Here is a 23990-nt window from a genome sequence, read left to right on the forward strand (position 1 = left end):
TAGGATTCTGAATCAAGTAAGATGTGTTGTCACGCTTCCCCTTGCACCGTGTGCAAGCACAAATTGGATAACTTCAATCTGGTTTCCTTTTTTTCTACCCCTAAGGGGTCATCCATTAATTACGTCACACGTTTAGGGGGGGGAGGGGGTCAAGAAAGTGTGACATTTTGTGACATGGGGGAGGGGGGAGTCACAAACATTGTGATATCACTTTAACTTCATCAGTAACCGAAAATTAATTTATATTTTTTTATTCGCTGTACAGTTAAATAATGAGATTTTGGATGTAACTTTCGTTGTGTTATAAAATTACTAATATTTATATATCAAAAATATTTTTTTATTAAAAAAATAATGCCGAGTTAATATTGTCGATTTCGTTGAAAACAAAATTGCCTAAAATGTGACGTCACACCTAGTGGGGGAGGGGTTTGCAAAATGTGACCAAGTGTGACAAGGAGGGGGGGAGGGGTAAAAAAACCTAGAAATTCGTGTGACGTAACTAATGGATGATCCCTAAGCGCGATTAACATATTCAGTTATATTTAAATATCTGGGAGACCGAGCTTTGCTCGGTAAACATATAAAAACTCAAAAACCAGCGTTTTCCCGAAGATAAGACCTAGCTAGATCGATTTTTCGCCTCCGAAAACCCCCATATACCAAATTTCATCGAAATCGTTAGAGCCGTTTCCGAGATCGCCGAAATATATATATATATAAATAAATAAATAAACAAGAATTGCTCGTTTAAAGGTATAAGATTAAATACGGATGGTATTATTACTGAAATTAACTTATGAAATTTTAGTACCTATAGACATAGACGATATGGTATGCCTGAAAAAAGTTGCCAGAGAAAAAATACGAAACAATGTGCCTGTGCCTAAATAAAAAGCGGGTAGTTTCAAAATAAATGTTAAATATACGCATAATGTTGTCAAAGTGTATGTTTTAGGTGAAGTGATTGTGATCGTGATATTTAATAAATGAAAGTTTAATGTTGGACTGGTTGTTAGAAGTAATTAAACAAAACATCACGATGTGTCCCACAACGGTAAGTTATTAAATATTCTTACTAAATTCTAATTTCTTCATTCATTTGCAATCAATATGGATAGGAATGCATGCCATAAAACAGTTCTCCATTTAGTTTATGTAAAAATATCTACATAAATAAGGAGTTGTCTGTGAATTACGGTTCAATTTCTTAAATAACAAAGGTCTGATTGGGTAACGTGGTAAATGAGTCAACAAAATGAAAAATTGTAAATATGGAAAAATTGTATTGATTGCTCTGAAAATATTACTTAGTTTAAGTATAGGTAGGTATTACATGTGTTTTTAGTAGGTAGTTTAATTGCAAATGGCCTACTTTTAGGATATTGCGTTAGTTGTAGATATATGCTACGCTACAAAAGATAACAGACGCCGGATGCGTTTACACTTCTACAGAATCTGTTCGAGGTTGTTTTGTTTTTTAGAACTTGAATAGGGAATATTACGCGAAACTCTGCGTAGGAGGCGCCACTCCCACAATAAGTCACAATCTAAGGGTCTACCACAAACGAGAGAGTCGAAATTTTGTTATCTAACTTCTCTATCACTCTTGCATATACGAGCGATAAAGAGGCAGATAGCTGAGTTTCGATTCCGCGTTTCCCGGTAGGCCCTTTGTAAACAAACCGCCTTGAGGTATCAATGTCATATTTGATTGTCTGTGAAAACTTGTCAAAAAACAGTTTAAGGTACAGTATGTATAAGTTACTCTATGGTATACTAACGTCGCTAGTGCTGCACTCTGGCGGCACAACATTGCAGTAATACTCCCTATTGTATGAGCACAGGAAGCGTACACGGACGTGGTGGAGCTATGCGCGCTGCTGCAATGTCTTGGGTTCAGCGTCAAGTCACTCAATACCAGCGACGGCAATATGAGTCAGGAGAACGGGGCCAGGACCGTGGTCATCAACTGCCAGGTATAGTAAATATATTAAAAACGGGTCACTCACGTATTTTAAGTCGAAAAACGCTCGACATGTTTCACTTCGTACCGAGAAGTGTCATCAGGAGCTTGCGTTTACGGTGACGGACCGGCGCAGACTGCGGGCCGCAGCTCTCCGCGCCCGATGACTCGGCGCAGGCGCCGGTGGCGGCAGGGGAGGCGAGAAACTACCCTCATTTATGGCATTATTGTCAAACGATGGGTTGCACACAACACTCACTACGTCACTCGCTAATGGATCGTCAAGTTTTGTTATTAAAACTGGCAGGTATGTTTGAAGAGTTACTGCGAACACAAGTGAAGGGGAAAACTCGGTTAGGTATGTTTGAAGAACTGTGGTACCTATAGCGTATAGCCCCAGCCGAGGGGTAAAGCCGGCGACGGAATATATATTAGAATTCTAGTTCGTTGGGTAAAGCAGTGTATGGATAGGGTTCGAACAGATGACCCCTTTCTAGTAATGGGTTCTGGTCACACCCCGGAAATTGGGACACAGTGCATATACATTTTTGCTGGTCCCAAATTACTACTCTCTTTCACAAATCTCACAATCTCTGCTCTCTGATGGGCGTTTTTTTTTGTTGTCCCCTACACTTTTTTTTTAAATTTGGGATTTTTATGTTATTTCTACTCAGAATCACGAGCTCTTTCTATCCTAATAGGACAAAAAAAAGTGTCCCAAAATTTCCATACATTTTTCGATCTTTCCATTACGCGCCATACAAAGTCTATGAAAAATGGTGACGGAATGGAAATAAAAACCTTAGGACACTTTTTTTCTCCTATTAGGATAGAAAGAGGTCGTGATTCTGAGTAGAAATAACATAAAAAATCCCAAATCTGAAAAATAAGTGTAGGGGACAACAAAAAAAAAACGCCCTGATATTGTAGTTAACATTATTGTCAGATTATCCTATTTGCAGGCTTCTGGGCTGCATGTGGTGCTGGAAAGCGGGAGTTCCTCATGCTCCTGTCCGCCTGAAGCCAGCCAGCAGAACAGTGGCGTGTGGCATGTGTCTGGGATAGCAGGCGGCCAACGGCTCGACAAGGTGATCGAGCCATCAGGGTTCAGATGTATTGGCTTTTGGGCTGCATGTGGTGCTGGAAAGCGGAAGTTCCTCGTCCTCCTGTCCATCTGAAGCCAGCCAGCAGAACAGTGGCGTGTGGCATGTGTCTGGGATAGCAGGCGGCCAACGGCTCGACAAGGTGAGCCATCAGGGTTCCGATGAATTGGCTTCTGGGCTGCATGTGGTGCTGGAAAGCGGGTTTTCCTCATGCTCATGTCCACCGGAGGTCAGTCAGCAAAACAGTGGCGTGTGGCATGTGTCTGGGATAGCAGGCGGCCAACGGCTAGACAAGGTGAGCCATCAGGGTTCCGATGTATTGGCTTCTGGGCTGCATGTGGTGCTGGAAAGCGGGTTTTCCTCATGCTCATGTCCACCTGAAGCCAGCCAGCAAAGCAGTGGCGTGTGGCACGTGTCTGGGATAGCAGGCGGCCAACGGCTTGACAAGGTGAGCCATCAGGGTTCTGATGTATTGGCTTTTGGGCTGCATGTGGTGCTGGAAAGCGGGAGTTCCTCATGCTCCTGTTCACCTGAAGCCAGCCAGCAGAACAGTGGCGTGTGGCATGTGTCTGGGATAGCAGGCGGCCAACGGCTCGACAAGGTGAGCTATCAGAATTTAGATGCATCGGACCGGCCGGTACCCGGTACCATCGCACGATTCACATCTACATTTCGTTTCATAAAAGTTGGACAAGTTCTCGGAAAGTTCAGAACAATTATATAGGAAATTAAGGTAACTTTCATTTTGGAAACGGAAAATTTCGATCACATGAAAAATAGTTTTAAAAGCCTTATTGCCCCGGGCCGCAAGATGAATTTGCTTAAAGGTGATCGAATGGCAAGGATCTATATATATATACTAGGATCACCTGGCAGGCCGCAGGTTGAGTACCGCTCGTTTAGATAATTTCATTGACCTCTGTTATTGATAAGTAAATGATCATGCTTGGCTGATGATGAATACTGAACGTTCACCCTAAAATGGTTCCAGGAGTTCGGCTGCTCGATCCTCGGCCAGCTCCCGAAGGCGCATCGCGAGCGCCTGTCCGCGGAGCTGCGCGTGATGATGCGCTGCATCAGGGAGACCAGCGACATCGACGACAAGTCCAAGGAAAAGGCCAACAAGTCCGCCAGCATGATCGAGGTTAAGGTGTCTCCGGAGAGGTGAGAAGGAATTTGAGTCTTCTGTGTGTGCGGGAGAAATATGAGGTCCTGGCGAACTATTTATTTGTCCCGCTTGCAGTAGAAACCACAGGGTGCTGGTGTGTTGAGGCCAAGGCCTTTTTGGGGGAGGTGGGGAGACGCATGCGGGAGAGGGGTTTGGATCCTCGCTCTGGGTTCTTCCTCATGCAAAGGTTATCCATCGCGGTTCAACGTGGCAACGCAGCGAGCGTGATGGGCACTTTTGCATCGGGGCGGGGGGGGGGGGGGGGGGGGGTGTCGCGGAGCGATTTTATCGGCTAGTTAGTCTAAGTGTAATTTGTGTTTAAATTTTTAAGTTTTCTTGTATCATTAGTTAGTTCTGTGTATTAGATAGATTTCATATTGAAATGGCCTCGGCAAAAGCCTGGTGGGTCGAGCGATGTAGCAGTTACTAGAGTCAAAGGAGTTTGAAACTTCTTCACAGTACTTAGATTTCATATTTAAATGGTAGTGAGTGGTTTGAAAAGTGGAACTTTGAGCTTTGCGAGGGTTAAACAAAGTTTGCTACAGGGTTTAACACAAAATCTTTTACCACACCAACGTCAATAGAAATGAACGTTATTAAATATTAATCATTTAAAATTATCACTCAAAAGTGAATTCAACCAGCCAACATGAGGAATTCAACAACTCAAAATTCGCATGCAATAACTTTGCCACTCTTGTGGATAAAATGTAAATTTTTCATCAGTTTTGAAGAATAAAGAGAGCCTTTAGGAGCTGGTGTGGTAAAAAAGACTACTATTAGCTCTAGCCAGACTTCACCAACAATTCCTCTTTCCATTCCAGACATAGTCTACTAAAAGCGGAAACCCCAACCCGTTACCGATCCCTGGACACGCTGACGACGGCGAAGGAGGCCGACCAGCAGTTGCCGACGCCTGGCTTGCTGCAGAAGAAACTTGTGCTCACCGACACGTCCGCTGATGACGTCACTACTGATAACAAAAAGGCAAAGCTCTTTAAATAATTTAGCGATATATTATTTTTGAACAATTCTTAGAGTCACCCCACACTACCGTCTCCCGAGCGTCGGAGTCTATAGTTAGCGCTATGGAAAATGGCGTCGCTGCGCAGTTGCGTCAACGTTGCGCCGAGCAGCAGCCATAAGCCACCTCCAGACTATGAGCGTGAATCGCGGGCGATTCGCGCACGAGTGTGGAGGGGGCTATAGAGTTGACTAAACGCCGACGCTCGGGAAACGCTTTGTGTGGGGTCCCTCTTACTGTACCCTATGGCTACCTCATACTAGCTGCTGCTCGACGCAACGTTTGCGCAACTCCGCAGCGACGCCACTAGACGCCGACGCTCAGAAGACATTAGTGTGTGGTGGCCCTTATATGTCGCTACGCGCCTGCGCATGATTTGTGCATTATAATAATTTGAATTCTTATTTTTCAGTTGATGTGTCGAAGGCAAAGCACTTACACGTTGTCACCTCCGGGCAGTGTCAAAATTCGCAACAAGACGTCTAGGTGAGGAAATTTTTAGGGTTCCGTACCCAAAGGGTAAAAAACGGGACCCTATTACCAAGACTTCGCTGTCCGTCCGTCCGTTTGTCACCAGGCTGTATCTCATGAACCGCGATAGCTAGACAGTTGAAATTTTCACAAATGATGTATCTCTGATGCCGCTATAACAACAAATACTAAAAATAAAATAAAATAAATATTTAAGGGGGGCCATACAACAAACACGATTTTTTTGCTCTATTTTTTGTTGATGGTGCGGAACCCTCCGTGCGCGAGTCCGACTCGCACTTGGCCGGTTTTTTTTTAATTAAGCCACTATTCTGTCTAGCTGTCTACACCATTCGATTAGATTTTTTTTAATATATGTATTATAAATGGGCTTACTCATGGCCACAGACTAGCTGAGGCGAAGGCGTGGCCTACGATGGAGCGAGCCTGCCCAGAAGGTACCTGTTCACCCTTGATTTGAAGGTTGCCGGGTTATATGATCTCGGAAATATAGACGCCGGCAAGGAATTGCATTCCTTGGCAGTGCGCATAAGAGGAAGCAAAGCGCTTCGTGCGAATTAGTGGAAATTGGAATATCTACCAAGTAAGGATGGAAACCGGCCGGCGTTTCTTTATATATTGGACATCAATCTTGAGGCCTTTCTCTAATTACTTCATCGACTTGATTATAATTAAGGGTTTAACATCGCACAGACTCTTAACTTAACTGACAGGCCGATATCGTCCGGCGGACTGGTAATCAGTGGACCCCTTAAAACTCTATATGGGGACTAAGTTTGTATCATAATCATTCCTCAAATAGTTTTTCTTAAATTTTTCAGCCCGCTCCAGCAGCCCCGAAGCGTGGTACTCGAGAGCCTGATAGACGCTGAGAAGGCAGCCGAGGTTCTCCGCCAACAACTGGCCACGATTATCAAACAGTTCTCGGACGAGGGGAAGGATGATTCTTCCATGTCCTCACTGGTGCTCGATGTCTCCAAGATATCCGTATTGAAGGTCAGTTCGAACAAATAACAATAAACCTACCTATCTAGTCTATCTACTTAACACCATGGAGAAATATAGGTAAGTAAAGAAAGAGTGGTAACTCTATACATCAGTTTTCTTACCAAAACGCGAGTTTATTCGTAGGCGACATCTAACGTAAAGGTAGTGGAACTATCAGTACCGCTACATGATACCAGCGTCATTAGTTTCGCTACTGACGAAAAATGTACTACTTAAACAATTTACAACCAATATTATAAGCAGAAGGAGTTGAAAGTAGAGTTCCGGTTAATCCGGCTATAATATTAGCTAAAAATTGTCGAGCATTAGAGTTTTTGTTTGCCGCTACATCTATTGGGCTACGGCGCGCGGTCAGGGGCCCATTTCTCGAACGGTATTAGACTAATATTATTAGTCTACAAAATGTCAAATCCTATGGGTTTCCATGACAACACACTAATTATATTAGCCTAATATGGTTCGAGAAATGGGCCCCTGCTGTACCCGACTTTTTGGGGGGCAACCCACATTGCCTGCCGTTAACAAAATCGTTTGTTCTATGACGCTGAGAATTTTTTCTGATACTTAGGTACCAAAAGCGGACTCTCTTCAAGAGTAGGATACAAGAAGGTCCTTTCGTAAGCTGTGTAAACAATCCTGACTATGATATGCGTATCATTTAAATATATGACAAATGTACAATTGGCGGACTTAATGCCAAAAGGCGTTCTCTACCAGTCAACCATAAAAGTTGGTGCAAGGAAAAACAAACAATCGAGTAAAGACAATTGACAAATACGTAATGATGGAAATATTCTCCGCAATCAGTACCTAAGTATAAGCTTCGAGAGTTCGTAAAGAATCTTTTCATTTTTCCTTGATTTCTAAAATATACAGGGTGTAATCTAAAACGTGATACAAGATAATCAAACCTGAATCTTTTCATGATTTTGAACAACTTTTACTATGGGGTCAACTTTGTAAATTAACAATAAAAAAAATCGTTGCCATACATTTTTGTCTACCTCTCCTTGACCATTTCTATGGGACAGCTCAATTTTTTTTTAATATTACAAAATTGACCCCATAGTAAAAGTTCAAAATCATGAAAAGATTCAGGTTTGATTATCTTGTATCACGTTTTAGATTACACCCACTAACACACACTATAACACTTTCTTTTCAGGGCACAGAACCAATGAAAACCCAGTTCGCGTCCAGCCCCAACCTCTCCGGGCTAGGCACCGTCTACGAAGACATGAAGAAGAACAAACTATTGAGAATAGAAAGTGCGTCCACTTCGAACCTGGTGCCCAAGAAACAGACGCCCAACAAAGATGGCGGGATAGCTTCCAAGCTTAGGCGCATCTCGCCTAACTTCTTCAAGAAGAATACTAGCATCAAGAATGACAAATTGAAACCGCAGGATAAGAACAGTAAATTAAATAGTAAGGATTTATTTTAGATGTCGCTAGGGTCCCCTAGACCTGGAAAGATCCGCTGGCGATTAAGTCTTCGTGGCTCAGTTGGCAGAGCGCTGGAGTATCGGTCCAGGGGCCGTGAGTTCCAGGGCAGTGTTTCTACTTTTACATTTATTCTAAGCTTAATAACATCGTTCGCAGACTTTTCTGCTTGCAAAAAATAATTAAGTAAGGATTTCTTTTTCAAGTACAATGTGCAGGTCAAATCATGCAACCTAAAGTAGCCACTTCCCATTATTCGATTGAGCTGAAATGAAACAATACAAGCTGATTGTGATTGGGTTTCGACTTTCGATAGAATTGTCTCTATGAGTATTAATTGCCTGTCGCAAGAAAAGTGCAGTTAGCGATGAAAGGTTATATATCAACGATGAAATTATTGTCAAAAAGCTTATAATTTATTGGACACAACTGTACAAGAAGGATTTTATTGATAACTTAGGCACTGGCTGGTTACTTGTTTCGTTGCAACAGATGGCGCTAATGTGTACGTATAAAACCCTCACATCAGTCCCAAGCTCCCAAGTGTTCAGAGCCAAACTTGGCCTAATCCTATTAAGTGCTCAAAACTATTAGCCCGCGACGATTTCCTAATAAGGTACAGAACAAAACAAAAATACAAATCGGTTAGAATACAAATTGTTTGTTACATAAAGAATCAATATGTGACCGCAAAACATCCCACTTTGTCACTTGCCATAAGGACGAGATTTGATTGTATCTTTATACAAATAACCTGTCAAGGCGTCCTTATGGCAAGCGACAAAGTGGGACGTTTTGCCGGCCGCGGTCACATACAGTTTGGTAGAAATTTTATGTCCAATAAATCAGTGACAGAAAATGAATGCTCTCTGCTTTATTAAAATTCAAGGCCCAAGGTGTTTTTTATTTATTTGAATGTCCCGGCACATTATTAACATGTAGATATTAATATATGGCATTGACCCACGATTCAAAAATAAATCGCTAATCAAAATAAATTTTGGCTACAATTCTGGCCCTCCACTTAAATTTCCTAAACTTTCTGGCCCCCTATGAAGAAAGTTTGCCCACCACTGGTTTAGATTATGATGAATAACCCTTGTGCAGTTCACTTGCATAAGAAACCAAGAATACATTTTTTTTCTATTTCCAGGCATCTTCAAGCCAAAGGCATTGACTCCTAAACTTAAATCAGAATCAAGCCCAAACCTAAGTGCATCATCAAAGAAGAGATTTAGCCACATCAAATCCACCATACCCCGACCTACGCCAAAAAAGGAATAACATTTAAAGAAATATTTAAAATGCTTTTAAAATTTATTTATTTAAGTAACTAAAATTGGATAGCAGTGTTTTTTATTAAATATATTAACTAAACTAATAACAGTATTTCATTATACCTAACAGACTAGAGCTGGTACAGATTGCTAGGTATCAGATTCACTCCCACTTCTGAACAACTTTTCAACTACTTTTTCTAACTCTTCATCAGTCCTCTTACCTTTACATTTGGACGAACGCTTACATAAACCTTTAACTTTGGCTGTCGATCTTAATTTGTTTTTGAAATCAATCTTCGGCACTACATATGTAGCATGTTTTTCTTTGAAAAGTTTTTTGTCTCCCATGTTGAGGCAAGATTGCTTTTTCTTTGCATGTTTTCCGACATATTTTGGACTGGTAAATAATTCTTCAGTATCGTCATCATCATCACTGCGCGTTATTTTAGACTCAGAAGTTGATTCAAATCTATTTTTAATTTCCTTTTCTTGAGTTCTAGTAGTTAAGTGTTTCAGTGTTAAATTTTCTGGTTTCTTAATTTTGTCTCTTTCCTTCTTTGCTAGTTTTAGGCAGATGGTGGCTTTGGGATAGCCAGTAAACTGCTGGTAGCACACACCTTTATCCAGAGGCACAAAACTGTTGAAGAACCTCCTAGGATGGATATCATCTGGAGTATCATTTAGTAGCATGTAAGCTTTTTTCAGGAATGTTTTCTTATCTATTGGGTTTTGCATATGGAAGAAATTCTCTAGTTGCTGATGTGTTTTCAGTTTTTTTATAGCATTTTTCTGCACAATGTTGTATGAAACTACAGCCATTAGAATAAAAGTTGGCTCATTGCTGAGGATGTGATCCCAGAGTATCAACCATTCTGTGCACGTCAATACTTCACTGAAGGCGGTTTCTAATATCTTTAGAGCATAAACTTGGCTGGTGATTCCAATATCACAGTAATGTTTCAGTAGCTCTGGGTCATGGTCTCCTAGTACATTTTCTATCATCGCTAGTATGCTGAGTGGAGGGAAAGGCGCATATTCGAACCACAACTGGCAGTGGTTTAGTAGAATTGTCGCTACACACTCAAACAACAGCAGAGGATCTTTTTGAAGAACTTTCACAAACGGGAAAACAAACCCTGGCAGGCACTTCATTACACCAAAGAGTGGACACCAGTGAGCAAGACATGAGAGTAAGCGTTTTAAGTTTTTCAGTGTGATTGAACTGTGAATTGTGAATTGTTTTTCAATGTCTTTGTAACTTGGATGGTTACCTTTTTCAATCAAAGCTGAATAAGCCACCTTGTTTGTAGGGGTCTCTAGGAGTGACCTCCATATTACTGGGCGGAATTTATCAGGATATTCTCCATACTGCATTAGAATTCTCCGAAGCCTAGCACTGTCCATACAAACTTGCATTTTTTTTTCAACTTCAGCTCTCATGGTTACTTTAGCCTGTTCTTTGTACATAGGCTTGCTTTGTAACAAAGGTTCTGTATGTGGGCTTGCCCGAGGCAGTTGTGGTTGATCCATTACATAAGAAGAGTTGTAAATATTAACTTCTCCCAGTTTCAATATGCAAAGAAAATATTTACCTGTTGGGCTTACAACAAATTTGCGTATACCTGATGACCCTGGACTAATAGTCTGAAGTATTTTGAGAGATTCTAAATCCAGCAGGCGAAGTGTGCAGTCACTACCTAATATTGCTAGGATTTTATTTGCACCTCCATCAAATAGTTGTGGTATAAAAGCAATATGCTGAGCTCCTGATATACCATATTTTGTTAGATCTATTGATTTTAAGGCTTTCCATGTATCCATACTAAAGAGTATCAGTGTTTGGCTGATACCTGCCATTGCCATAGCTCTGCCATTCATTGTAAATGCAATATTTCTCATATTCTTTAAATCCGTTGGTATTATCTGTTTAACAGATTTCATGCTTTCATGTTTCCATATCTGTACTGTGTCATTTTGAAAACAGGCTACTAAGTAGTCTCCGGCCGGTGTAAATAATATCTGTTGAATTTGAGCACCCAAGTAGGTATTGAGGGTGAAGTATTTGGTGTAGTGTGTGAGTTCCCAGAGTATGGCTTCCACGGGGCTCGCGGTCAGTAAGTTATTAATCTTGTTATTTGAGAATGAGATATGCTTCACCGGAGCTGTGTGTCCTGTCAAAGTAATAGAGATTTTTCCAGTTTCAACAGAAAGGAAGGAAATGGTGCAATTCTTTGTATTAGTCACTACTAGCTCGTCTGTTTTGTTTGGTATGAAATGGAGTGCCGTGCATGGCCCGATATGTGTAAACTTCCAAAATTTGAGCTCGGAAAAGTCTAATATGAAGAGGTTTCCTACGGTGTCGGAACATGCGAGTTTCTCTTGAGAATCGTCGAAGACCCCTGTGGAGAATCGAATTCTACGGCTCTCACCGTTCGGATTTCGGACTGTATGGTGTAATTGTAAAATAACTCCATCCTTTGGCTTCGTTTTCAACTTAATATCATACTTCTGCACATGACAGGAACCATCATGCTGCTCAAATTCCATTTAAAACTAAAGACAAATTTGTTGCTTGAGAAGACCATAACAAGATAATTTTTTAGACAATAACATACTAGTTTAGGCCGACTTTTTTCAAATTTAGTTCAAAATTCAAGTGGTACAGACTACAAACAAAACAATGTCAGTGTCAAATTACAAAATGTCAAATTACGGCAAGGAAGCGTTCAAAAAGACACAATTTCACGAAATTGGTACTACAGCTAGTATAGTGTGTCAAAGGTCTGTTTGATTTCAAACATAGACAGAGAGAATCATACTATCTTAGTCTAACACTATTACTAGCACCCAAAAGAAGGATGAGTATATGCTGGTCAACCAAATCTTGTCAGTAAAAAAAGGCGCGAAATTCAAATTTTCTATGGGATAGTTTTTTTTGTTCCTATTTACTGACAAGATTTGGTTGACCCAGTATATTTTCGTTTTGGAGCATTTATTTTAAATTATTGGGCTCAAATATCACCATAAATCTTAAATTGGAGATTGACGCCAATTATTTTCCTGATCAAATCGGTCGATTTGCCCAGCCCGTCTGGACACAGCTTGAAAAGGCAACATTTCGTCTTAAAATTGGGACTTCCCGGAAATGGGTTGTGTCAATGTCAAGTCAAGTTACATAGCACCATTAGCACATTGTAGTTGACTCAGTTATCAGATCAGATGGTTGTCAGTAACTCGATAACTCGCCATTCTCGCCAAGTGAGCAAGTAACTCGCAATACTCGCATGCATGCTCATGTTCTGTTGTGAGGAAGAATTATCTACCCACGTTTTGTTTAACTTGCGCTTGCGCCGACTGCGCCGAGCGGAGATCGCTTAGTGCAGTAGTTTTGGATTCAATTTTTATTAAGAAACTACAGGAAAGCAGGAAAGTCATTTGAAAAAGGTCAGTCCTTAGTTTTTGTGATAACTGATAAGTATATCAAATAATCAGAACAAATATATCAAAAACATGGTCCTACAATACATACAAATTTGAATCTCTCAGTTTTCTGATCAAAAAGAAACATTCATTTTAGGCCGCGACTTCTGTGACTATACAATATAAGTACTTACATTTAGGTTACTTTTATATCGCTTCAAGTTGTTTAAGGTATCAGAACTTAATTGCAATCTTTTGTTTACCTGCAATTTAAGGAATCAGATAGTTTTGTAGTTCAAAAACATTGTTTGTATCCTTTTCTGTACTCTGTACGGTTTTTATTTTTTTATTTTTAGAAGAAACAATGGGAAAGTATGCAATGCTGAGAAGTTACATGAGAAGGTTCAAGATCAAGAAGGATGGTCATATTCTCAAAAACTGTTCTCTTGTCATTGAAGGAGATAGCTTCTTCAGGCAACAATACAAAGAGAGTGGATTCAATTTCATCCTTGGAGGCGAATATGACAGGTATGCTGACTATTTAAGAACATTACTAAAATCTTTCATTAATAGCAATGTGACTTGCTATGTAGTCTTCACTGGGGCTATGGATGTAGACTTAGAAAAGAGAAAGGTGATTCACCAAAATATCATAGATGATAGGGACAACATTGAACCTGGGGATAACAAGTTTTATGAACAAATTTTTACAAAAAATGTGCATAGGGAGGTGCTTGAAGAACTAGGAATCAGGTATTGTGTGACTGAGTACAATGCTCGTCAAACTCTCTTAGATCTATCCAGAGAGTTCAACTGTCCTGTCCTGACCCACAATTTTGAACAGTGTCTTCTTGGCATGACCTGTATAATTCCGGGGTCAATATGGTATGACCAAGAAAGAAATCATGTTACTTGCCTAAAACAAACACCAGATTTATTCAAAGAGCGTATTAAGATAGCTGAGGATATGAAGCCAATATTCTTGACAATTATGGATGAGAATTTACCGCTGTATGATAAGATTCCCGAAATAATAGGATCAAACCCAGAATGGCCTGTTGCACCATTGTTATACTGGATCAAAAAACAAGAGAGAGAGTCCTTAGAGAGAGTGATTGACAAACTGGATATGCTGTTAACCACAATGGTCCAGAAACAAATGTTTCGAGAGTCACTTGATGAACTTACAAATCTAATTTTTCATAGAAGAGAATCCCATGCTTTGAGTTATTTAAAAGGAGAACAGACTGCAATTTTGGACGATGGGATAGTGGTTCAAGAATGGAGTACTGGCTGGTAAAATTCCGAGTGTTTACATAAATTTAAAAAATAAGGCAACATTCTCAGGCTCATGGGTACTTTTTGATGAAAGGAAACCGGACGCCCTACTGCCTACATTGGATATTGCTATGTATGCCCACAGTCTTTTGTGGGATTCTCCGCAAAGTATAACTTTCATCGGTCGCAAGGGACGCTCAGTGGATGTAACTATCATGCCACCAAAATATTCAGGGACCTCGGAGGAAGGGAGAAACAAAGAAGGGACCTTTGAGAAGTTCATTGAAGATAGTCTGCCCGGTTTTGATTGGTCGTTGCTAAAGCATGTTCCAAAAGATAGTTGGCTGCTCGTAGTTAGTCTGGTGTACTACATTTCGAAAGCCAATAAAAATTTCACTGCAGAGGCTTACAGTATTCTTCTGTCCTACGTTATGCTTGGGCCCGTGTCAGCGAAAGTTGGGTTGCTTAGGAAAAAAAAGATAGAGTCTCGTAGTTTGGAGTCAGGCGACGACGACGTTGAAATCTACACATACAAAGACTGCCTAGAGGCGGCCAAAGCTATGATAGAATACTTTAATGAAGGAGATATCAAAAATAACTTTAATCGAGGTATTCTTCATGATTTAGCTGCGTTCCAGCATTGTTTACAGCATGTGAACTATCTGAACATGTTGTGCGGAAATGTAAAATGTACGAACTATCACAAGACCTATAATGGTACCTTTGTGTTCAATATTCTTCTGCAGCTGAGGGAAACAAGATGACCCAATCCTTTTTTTTGAAACAAAGTTCGTGACCAGCCTTACGGTACTAAGTTTTTACAAAAGCATTAAAGGAGCATTTCTTAATATTTTATCTGCAACTAAGATGAATTAAATAAATAATATGTAACTTTAAAATGTAGTAAGCTTCCTCTGCGTTTTAAAACGCTTTCTTTTGTACTTTTTCATTAAAAAATTGATTATAATTTCAAATCATATTATTTTCTTAATTTTAATTAGGTACCTTTAGTCGCCATGCGCTCAAGTTAATATTGTTCCCCTAAAGCCCCGTCTCCATATCGCGCGGCAAGCTATCGAACATTGGCAGCGAGCCAACTCGCTGGCGCGGTAAGTAAGGTAAGTGGTTAAAAGGGTAGGGGGCCTCGCAACTTTATCTTGATACCTATTATTATTTTTATTAGTAGCATTTTATCCATCCAATATTTTCGAGTAGGTAGGTATACATTACGATTATTGCGAATAGGTATGATGACACATGTTGAATTTAATAACAAAATCTAGTAAAATAGATAGCAAATGAGCAATTTATCTCAATTATGTGGATATATTCAAATAAAATTCGGAAATTTTACAAAAATGCAGGACCTAAAAGTTTCAAAATTTTAGTTTTTTTAAACGATACAACGATAAACGATAAACGAACGATAAAAGTAAGGGTAGGTACCATTCGATTCCTTATATTTTATCCAAAAAAATATTGTAAGTATAGCAACTATATACATAAACGCAATATTTCACGGACAAAAACGCAATTTTCTTATTTTGTCCATACTACAAGATGGGATCTCAGTGACCTTGACGTCACGTTCACTTATCCTTTTGTGAGGGGCGTTTCGCGAGTGAAGTGCGCCTGTCGGACTTTGACTATAATTTCTGACTTGTTTTGCTTTAATGCAATCCTAAAAACAAACCCGATCGATTGATAGGTACTGTTGAGGCCTAGGCTCCTTTCTAGTGGTGCAGGGATGCCTAAGAGGATCTTCAATGAAGATTTGTTATTTTAACTTATGTACAGAGATTTATTTGTAAAATAAAATTATTTTAATACAGTAGTACAACTACAAGTACAGTTTGTCGTTTCAACGTATTTTGGAAGATTGCCGTTGGCTGCTGGCGGCGGACGTTATATACGCATCCGATCGTTGACGATCTTCGAATTTCGGAGGCAATCGGCCGTCCGTGACGTCACATAGGATGCGTTCTGAACAGGTACCATAAATGAAAATTAGTCGTGTAGCCTATATTGTCACAAACAGAAATATTCACAGTAATTGGATGAATTTTTATGCCAGCTGATATTTGACTATGATTTTCTCGAGTAAAGTATAAATAATATTAGTAAGGAAACAAAATAATTCCTTTTTTATTCACTTTCATGACTAAAAGATGATTTCAGATTACAACGAGAAAAAAAAATATACAATCGGAAATAAGACAATATTTGTTTGTATATCACAAGCAACCTATAAGTAGAGCATTATTAAATTGTACAACGGGACTTAATCGCGTATCTAAGTTTTAAGATTTACCTCCGACGTTTCGAGGACGGCGTTGTCCCCGTGGTCTCGGAGAAGACACCGAGAGGTATAGGTACAGAATAATGTAATGGGAGGTATAATAATGTGTAAAAATCGTGAAAGTTTAAATCAGTGCTATAAGTAGAGCGCCCGTAACTTGACCCTAATATACATTTTCAGCGCATATTTCTGCCCTGCTTATTGCGAGTGCAGTACTTGCATGAAAACCCTCATACAAAATACAAAGTACTGCGTTTGCGATAAGCAGGGCAGATTTCCCGCCCCGTTTTTTCACATCACGGGGGAGAGTTAATTCGCCGCGAAGCGATCATGGCGTCCGCGCAGTGCGCCAGCAGCGTCGTGCGCGCGCGCACCGGACCGCTGTTTACAAACACCATAAACAAACATGTAAACATCGTAAACATCATTGTTAACTTTTGCCGCGAAAGTTAATTAATTGAGCGTTTCGTTCGGGTTTTAATTAAGAAATTCCTGGCGTGATCTAGCTGCTCTTTATCATTCGAGTCACATATGCGGACGTATACGCTGGTGCGGCGTCCGAGCGTCATAGAGCGTGTCCTGAGTAATCTAAAGATGTGTTTTCTAAACGTTTTGCGCCTGCACGTGTCTCAGAACCAGAGACAGAAGCGTCTGTACAAGCAGTATATGGAGCAGCTGGCTGGGGCTTACGTGGAACGTTGCACGGACTTGAGTACTTGGGAGCATAGGTACAACTGTGTGGGGACTCCTGAATGGGACGGGCGGGAGTGGGACAGCGAGTCCAGGTCGTGTGGGTCGGAGTGTGACAGCGGGAGGTGCTCATCGCCATGCTGCTCGGAGGTCATCTTCAACGGCGGGCAGCATTTCAGCGGGAAGGGCAATTCTTGCCGGCCCTTTCCTATATGCTATCCCGGGAACTTCGGGTGAGTCCTCTTACTGTTATAAGTATACATTTATTGATAATAACTACAAGTATACACTGATGCCCGGTGAGCCCCAAACTAGGCTGCATGAGCCTGTATCCTGGAACTCATCAACAGGGTAGGTACGTGTCAAGTATGATGATTTTTTTGAACACTAAGGTCCCAGTTGCATCAACCACAATTAGTGTGGACTGATCAACGTCACACACAGCATAGTAACGTATTATGAAAATTCCCGTAGGTACAGTCGCCATCTGATATATCGGAGCGGCCGAGGTGCTGAAAAATATCTGAACACGCACTTTATCGCATTAACAATAGAGGCGTGTTCAGATATTTGTGAGCGCATTGGCTGCTCCGATATATCTGACGGCGACTGTAGGTACCTAATAACGATTAGCGAACGCTTTAACGGGGACTAGCGACGGCAGTGCAACCGACCTTTATCATAATTAGGCATCAGTTGTGCAGTGCATATATTATTCTTCACTACATAGTAGGTATAAAACAAAGTCGCTTCCCGCTGTCTGTCTGTCCCTAGGTATGCTTAGATCTTTAAAACTACGCAACGGATTTTTAATAGATATATAGTGATTCAAGGGGAAGGTTTATGTATAATTTGTTAACCCGTGCGAAGCCGGGGCGGCGGGTCGCTAGTTTAAAATAAAACCTAATCGTAATATGTTAATCGCCATCTTTTAGAAACTATTTATTTTACCGCTCCTTGCTATTTAAATCTAAGTAGGTAACCTTTGGAGTTGAAACTCTAGGTCCATGGGGTCCCAGCGTGCATAAGTTGTTCGCAGAAATCGCGAAGCGTCTGGTTGACGTAACTGATGACCGAAGAGCTGGCGGCTACCTCGCACAACGTATCAGCATTGCGATACAGCGAGGAAATGTCGCCAGTATCCTTGGTACAATGCCTCAAGGGCCTATTAAAAAAGTAGGCTATTGGTTAAGATTTTAAAACTTCTCATTTTCTGATGCGCGATCTCCTAGCTTGGCATATAAACAAACGCGACCAACATGTCCTCAGTTGTTTTAACCCAGGGGCTAGCCAAGATGGCAATCGTCGACTCAAAGCGCCAATCGTAACTTAAATAATGCAGGTATGGAAATAGTCAGGAAACTTTTCGTAGCATCATCCCCAATTTTTTTCTTATCTTTTTTGGCGTTTATCGATGTAGGTAATTCGCTAGTAACTGGCCACCTGTTAATAACTGGCCATCCTAAACTAAAAATGATTCTATCACCTCACCTATAAACAGAATTGATTTTAGTATAAGCAGCCTTCAATAACTATAGACACCTTATACTAAAATAAATTCTGTTTATAGGTGAATAGAATCAGTTTTAGTTTAGGGTGGCCAGTTACTAACAGGTGGCCAGTTAATGGCGAATTACCCTACCTACGATTGTCTTCTAGGCCCCCTGAAATGCTCTGGCTCGTAATTAGTATTTAGTAACAGTTGAATTGTGATAATTAGGGTTCAGTACCAAAAAGGAACCTTGATAGTGCGACACTTGTCTGTCTGTCTGTCTGTATCACATCGCTAAATATCTCGATATAAGATAAACATAAGTACTATATAATGTTCACGACAGCGAGATGACACTCGTGTATCTATAGTAGTTATACTAGTTATACGCTCTGATAATGATGAAGAATGCTTAAGAAAAGCGGCAAGGTACGACGACCGCTTACTAACTGTCTACTCACGACCATGACGTCACAGGAAACAGACAAACAGACATATGTATGTAGGGTCGATGTGTACAGACGATGAAAACAAAAGTTACTTATAACGACGAATCGATTCACCATTCATCAAAATCGGCTCAGTAGCTTCGACGAAACAGTGGGATTTGGGACACACTATACATAGGTATACACAAATAAGAATTTTAACTTTTATTTTGCATGTCTATTTATTTTGAATTGTAAATGTGCATTGTGTGAATATTTTGATTTAGGAGTTGAAATATGTTATTGCATTACCCATCTGGCAGGATATTGACCGATTGACTGACTAATGACTGTACAATCAGAGATCAAAATCTCGGTGAGTTAACTATTCACATTTCCCCATAAACGGACACCCTACTGCTATTCCTAAACTACATAACCAGAATAAAACTGAACTCGCGATCTTTAATAACTACTTGTGATCGCAGATCAAAGTTATTCTGGTTCTGAAGCTTGGTAGGTATCTAAATGAATTAGGGAATACAGTGCTCGTCAGTGCATGGCAGTCAGCCGTGCGTGTTCTTCGATATATTGTGAGTTCTCATTGGTTGTTGTCTTATTCCTTGAGTCGAGGTCTCACTAACTAGTATAACTTAACCTCAAGTTCTATAACACGGGTTTTTGACTTTTTTGTGGTGTAAGAGACGATATTCAGCTAAGTTTAGTTTTCGAAGCAAATTAGCGTAAAGCATGACTCTCGTTACAACGGTCCGGGTCAGGGCCGTTCGAGCGTGAGTCATGTATCGACGCTGAGCCTATTTTGTTGCTGGTTGGGGCAATAATCGTGGGACTATCTACACCTTTTTTGTTTACTTATCTTCTAATATATTATGCCGTGATTGGTCCGTGTCTTTGAACGGACCAATCACGGCACGGGATTCGCTCACCTCGTCCCCCCGCACCCCCGTATTTTTGGCAGCATCGGTTTCATGAAAGAATTGGCCTAAGCTCAGTCTAGAGGTTGGATTGTCAGTGCACTGGGTTTGAAAATAACTCTTCAGTTGATAGAGGTGTGGATGAAAATAAAACTTGCTGTCTAAATTCAATGTGACCGACATATTTATTTAAATAATAGATGCATGTGAACGTCGTACTAGTGCTCGACATGCTAATGCCCAATAGATGACACCCTGCTGTCACCTCTATTGACAATGACTTAAGTTTCAAGATGACATGTACTGGGACCGCGTCGAGCACCAATACGTTTACCTTACCCCACTGACAATCCAACCTCTAGACTGAGCTTAGGCCAATTCTTTCATGAAACCGATGCTGCCAAAAATACGGGGGTGCGGGGGGACGAGGTGAGCGAATCGCGTGCCGTGATTGGTCCGTTCAAAGACACGGACCAATCACGGCACGAGATTGACTCGAAGATGGAGTAACGCTACCGTATGTGTGGCAGAGGGGGTAGCGCGACTATGCTATGTCTAGAGGTTGGATTGTCTGTGACCTTACCATGGCTTTCAAGAAATAAAATACTGAATACCATATTATCATAGCTGGAGTAAAAACAAATTTGAGAACACAATATTTTGAAAACAGAATGCCAGTTTATAGTAGTTTATGCAACAGTGATATAATAAGGGTTCTTAAAATTCAAGGGTCGAAGTTACAAAACGAGACGTAGTCGAGTTTTGTAAAAAAAGACCCGAGAATTTTAAGAACCAATTATGAGCTGTTGCATACATTACTTTTTCTATGACAGCTGCAGCAAAAAAAAAAAAAAAAAGGAGTTATTATTAAAAAAAAAAGAGTTATTATTAAAAAAAAAAGAGTTATTATTTTAAAAAAATTGAGTTATTATTTAAAAAAAAAAGAGTTATTATTGTAAATGAAAACATACCTCTTTCAATCAAGATGATCGGAACTTGTATCTTTAAAAAAAATAAAGCAGTTGTATTATACTCATAAGATGACTGCCAGCAGTCATCTTATGAGCCTATAGACAAAGCATTCAAATGACATTGCTTTAGATATCACTGTCAGTCATTTAATTGACACATTTAAGTGCTGGAGTAGAAAAAAATAAAAGGAATATTTTGCCTACACTGTCCATACATAATAAGGACCACTTAAAAAATTCTTCGTAATGTATTAGGCATGAAATTTTCTCAGAAAAAAGGCCAATAAAAAACAAACTTGACAAGCCCGAAACTTGCGTACGCCGCGCCGCTGAGCTTCGTAAAGGTTAAACTGTATTAAGTTGAATTGAATCCGGGAATTTTTCCATTAGATGGTACTTAAAACAAGACTATTTTAACTTTGGACTAGGAACTTTGATCTTTGTCCGTATAATGTTCACACCTCACTTCATAAATAACATACGGATGAAATAGAAACACAATTAATTGTAACCGTCCGCAAAAAGCCCGCTTCCCATAGACTCGATAGAGCTCTTTATGTAACGATTGCTTTTTTGCTGGTTCGTCATGGGAAACGTTAGTGAACAGCCTGTGGTTAGGTTGGCAGTAAGTACCTACTTGGCAGTTGGCACCTTGTTTTAAAAATAAGTTGAGATGACGTTTTATTGAGTGTGTGATCAAATACAGCAAATGGCGAAACATATCACAGAGAGCTCATAATATATTATGTGTGTAGCTAAAACTACAGTAGTGTAGGTATGTAACTGTACATAATTAGGCATTAACATACTTGTGTGATCTTTTTATGAAACTCGTTTTCAGCTCGTTTCATAAACCAAAGCACTCGTGTTTTAAAGCCATAAGGTGAGTTCGACTAAGATCGGACACCGGGTAAGATCGTATGATTCAAATTTCTGCCTGTTGCGGGGCTTTTTTTTAATGCTGGCAAGGTGATGCAATGCCCGGGACAAAACAGCGCATTGCATCACCTTGCCAGCGTTAAAAAAAGCCCCGCAACAGGCAGAAATTTGAATCATACGATCTTACCCGGTGTCCGATCTTAGTCGAACTCACCTTAATTATGTAGCAGTCACATAAAATGCTATTAAGAGTTCGGTACCGTAAAATGGGGTGAGTAGGGTGAAAACTGACATTCAAACCTCGATAACATTTATTTTTACATATGCAAACTGAATGGTGTGTATAATAGGTGTTCCGGACGTTTGTATTTTAGTTTTTATTTTATTTTGGGTAGTTCCATTTCATAACTTTGACGATAAACAGGAAATCCCACCTCACCCCGTAGTCCCTCGTAATTGGGGTGAGATGGAATTACATACAAAGGTGATTTTGGAAGATTATTGGATCGATTTCTTTTTATTATGTGTATTACAGTGAAACCTGGTTAAGTGGGACCTGGATAAGTGAGAAACCTCTATAGCTGGGACTCATGGTGCGGTCCCGACACTTTAGCACTGAATTACCTCTGTTAGTGAGAAAAAACCAATCTCTATAACTGGGATTAGCTGTTGTGATTTTATAGTCACATTTACCTCTATAAGTGAGACAGAGAGTGTATTTTACCTCTTTTACTGAGACTATATTTATAAGATTACATTTTCCTAATTGTTTTTTTAGAATTGTATAGGAATTGACCTCTGTATCTGAGATAACGTCAATCTATGACCTCTCTAACTTGGACTTTATTGATCAATTTCCGTATTCTTACTAACTCTTAGTCTATGCACAAATTCCGCATTTGCTTAATTGTGTCTAAACGACTTCAAGTTTCATTTTTCATTTAGTTACTTTATGTAGTTAAAACTATCGAAACGAAAGCTGAAATTTTGATAAGTAACACGAATAAACAGATTTTCATTTAATACATTTCTAAGACGCAATGAAGTCCGTATCAAATTTAATTAAAAAAATCTATCCTTTGGAGAATCATTCAAAATAAATTCAAAGAAATATTTAAACAGACTTAAAAAATATTTAGGGACAAGGATTATTTTACCTTATTTATTTTTAAAGATAATTAATTAACCACCTCTATAACTGAAATATATCCTCTATTCTCACCTCTATTAATGGGACCCTCTGTAAATGAGACAGACATTTATTTGTACCTGGCTAACTGAGAGCCTGGATAAGTGAAATACCTCTTTAAGTGAGAGAAATCTGGTCGTCCCTTGAAGTCTCACTTATCCAGGTTTCACTGTACTACCTATAGCTCCATTTTAAATTGGAATACATTATTTTTGTAGCAGTAGCCTTAAAATGCCATCTCACCCCCCTTTCATTCCTTCTCTCCCCATTCATAACCCACTTCTCCCCGCGAACCCTACTCACCCCATTTTACGGTAGTTTTCAAAGAGCAACGCTATAATGTTTGTGTACTGTCACGCTATCGTTGTTTAGTTCCTCGTTTCAAAATTATATATATTGCCTACGTAACTACCTTGGTGAAGTAAAGAAACCCATAAAGATATGTAGTATGAATTTATGTACATGAATTAGACTGGAAAGTTGCCCATAGGCAAAACAGGATGTTATGGTAATGGAAGGAGGAGATGGACTTTTAACGTAAGTACTGATGCTTTTTATGTACTCGTAACATTTCCATGCTACTAAGTACCGTCAGTATGCAGATAAACTCAAAGGAAACAGAGATATCTGCTGTTTACTGTACCTACATACTTACAACTTAAGGCCGTGCATCGAAAAATAACAGGATCTTAGAAAGGTGGCAGTGGCTAGCCCCGGAAACAAACAGTAGTGATTTTCGGATATATGTTTCTTGACTATATGATAAGAGATTTCGTAGTAGTCGAAACACGAATGCTTAAAATTTTCTCGATAGAAAATAAATCCAAACTTACGTGTTCATTTTTCGGTTTTAGCTTCGTGCAACTAGAAAACACATCCATATCCAGCACAACCCACCTTACAGCAAAGGTTTTCATCTCGTCTTA

The 23990-nt window shown here is 39.9% G+C and overlaps 4 protein-coding genes across 4 annotated transcripts in view; 3 read left to right on the forward strand and 1 right to left on the reverse strand.

The window, feature by feature from the left end:
• Positions 1-920: 920 nt before the first annotated feature.
• LOC134654240 (uncharacterized) lies at positions 921-9587 on the forward strand. The gene is made up of 9 exons (XM_063509709.1): positions 921-1057; positions 1848-1979; positions 2929-3054; positions 4061-4233; positions 5062-5224; positions 5674-5747; positions 6575-6749; positions 7927-8188; positions 9357-9587. Exons 1-9 carry the CDS (start codon positions 1001-1003, stop codon positions 9485-9487), a joined length of 1293 nt encoding a protein of 430 aa, XP_063365779.1. The 5' UTR covers positions 921-1000; the 3' UTR covers positions 9488-9587.
• Positions 9588-9613: 26 nt separating this feature from the next.
• LOC134654186 (TBC1 domain family member 31) lies at positions 9614-12147 on the reverse strand. The gene has a single exon (XM_063509638.1). It carries the CDS (start codon positions 12028-12030, stop codon positions 9631-9633), a length of 2400 nt encoding a protein of 799 aa, XP_063365708.1. The 5' UTR covers positions 12031-12147; the 3' UTR covers positions 9614-9630.
• Positions 12148-12908: 761 nt separating this feature from the next.
• Positions 12909-15082, forward strand: LOC134654167 (uncharacterized). Its single transcript, XM_063509614.1, has 2 exons — positions 12909-12927; positions 13260-15082. The coding sequence occupies exon 2, from the start codon at positions 14313-14315 to the stop codon at positions 14943-14945; it is 633 nt and encodes a 210-aa protein (XP_063365684.1). The 5' UTR covers positions 12909-12927; positions 13260-14312; the 3' UTR covers positions 14946-15082.
• A 1703-nt stretch (positions 15083-16785) lies between these two features.
• LOC134654231 (espin) overlaps positions 16786-23990 on the forward strand; it is a 194352-nt gene continuing 187147 nt past the window's right edge. The window contains exon 1 of the mRNA XM_063509701.1: positions 16786-17403. Within this exon, the coding sequence (XP_063365771.1) occupies positions 17012-17403 (392 nt within the window). The 5' untranslated portion in view covers positions 16786-17011. The remainder of the gene's footprint in view (positions 17404-23990) is intronic.

Source organism: Cydia amplana, chromosome 14 (assembly GCF_948474715.1).
Source record: "Cydia amplana chromosome 14, ilCydAmpl1.1, whole genome shotgun sequence".
Taxonomy (NCBI): Eukaryota; Metazoa; Arthropoda; class Insecta; order Lepidoptera; family Tortricidae; genus Cydia; species Cydia amplana.

Bases quoted from the DNA above. Each gene is read 5' to 3' on its own strand.
- LOC134654240 (XM_063509709.1), top strand. From the start codon at position 1,001: ATGTTGGACTGGTTGTTAGAAGTAATTAAACAAAACATCACGATGTGT. The intron at 3,055-4,060 runs GTGATCGAGCCA...AAATGGTTCCAG, and splicing joins GCGGCCAACGGCTCGACAAG to GAGTTCGGCTGCTCGATCCT. The intron at 4,234-5,061 runs GTGAGAAGGAAT...TTTCCATTCCAG, and splicing joins GTTAAGGTGTCTCCGGAGAG to ACATAGTCTACTAAAAGCGG.
- LOC134654186 (XM_063509638.1), bottom strand. From the start codon at position 12,030: ATGGAATTTGAGCAGCATGATGGTTCCTGTCATGTGCAGAAGTATGAT.
- LOC134654167 (XM_063509614.1), top strand. From the start codon at position 14,313: ATGTATGCCCACAGTCTTTTGTGGGATTCTCCGCAAAGTATAACTTTC.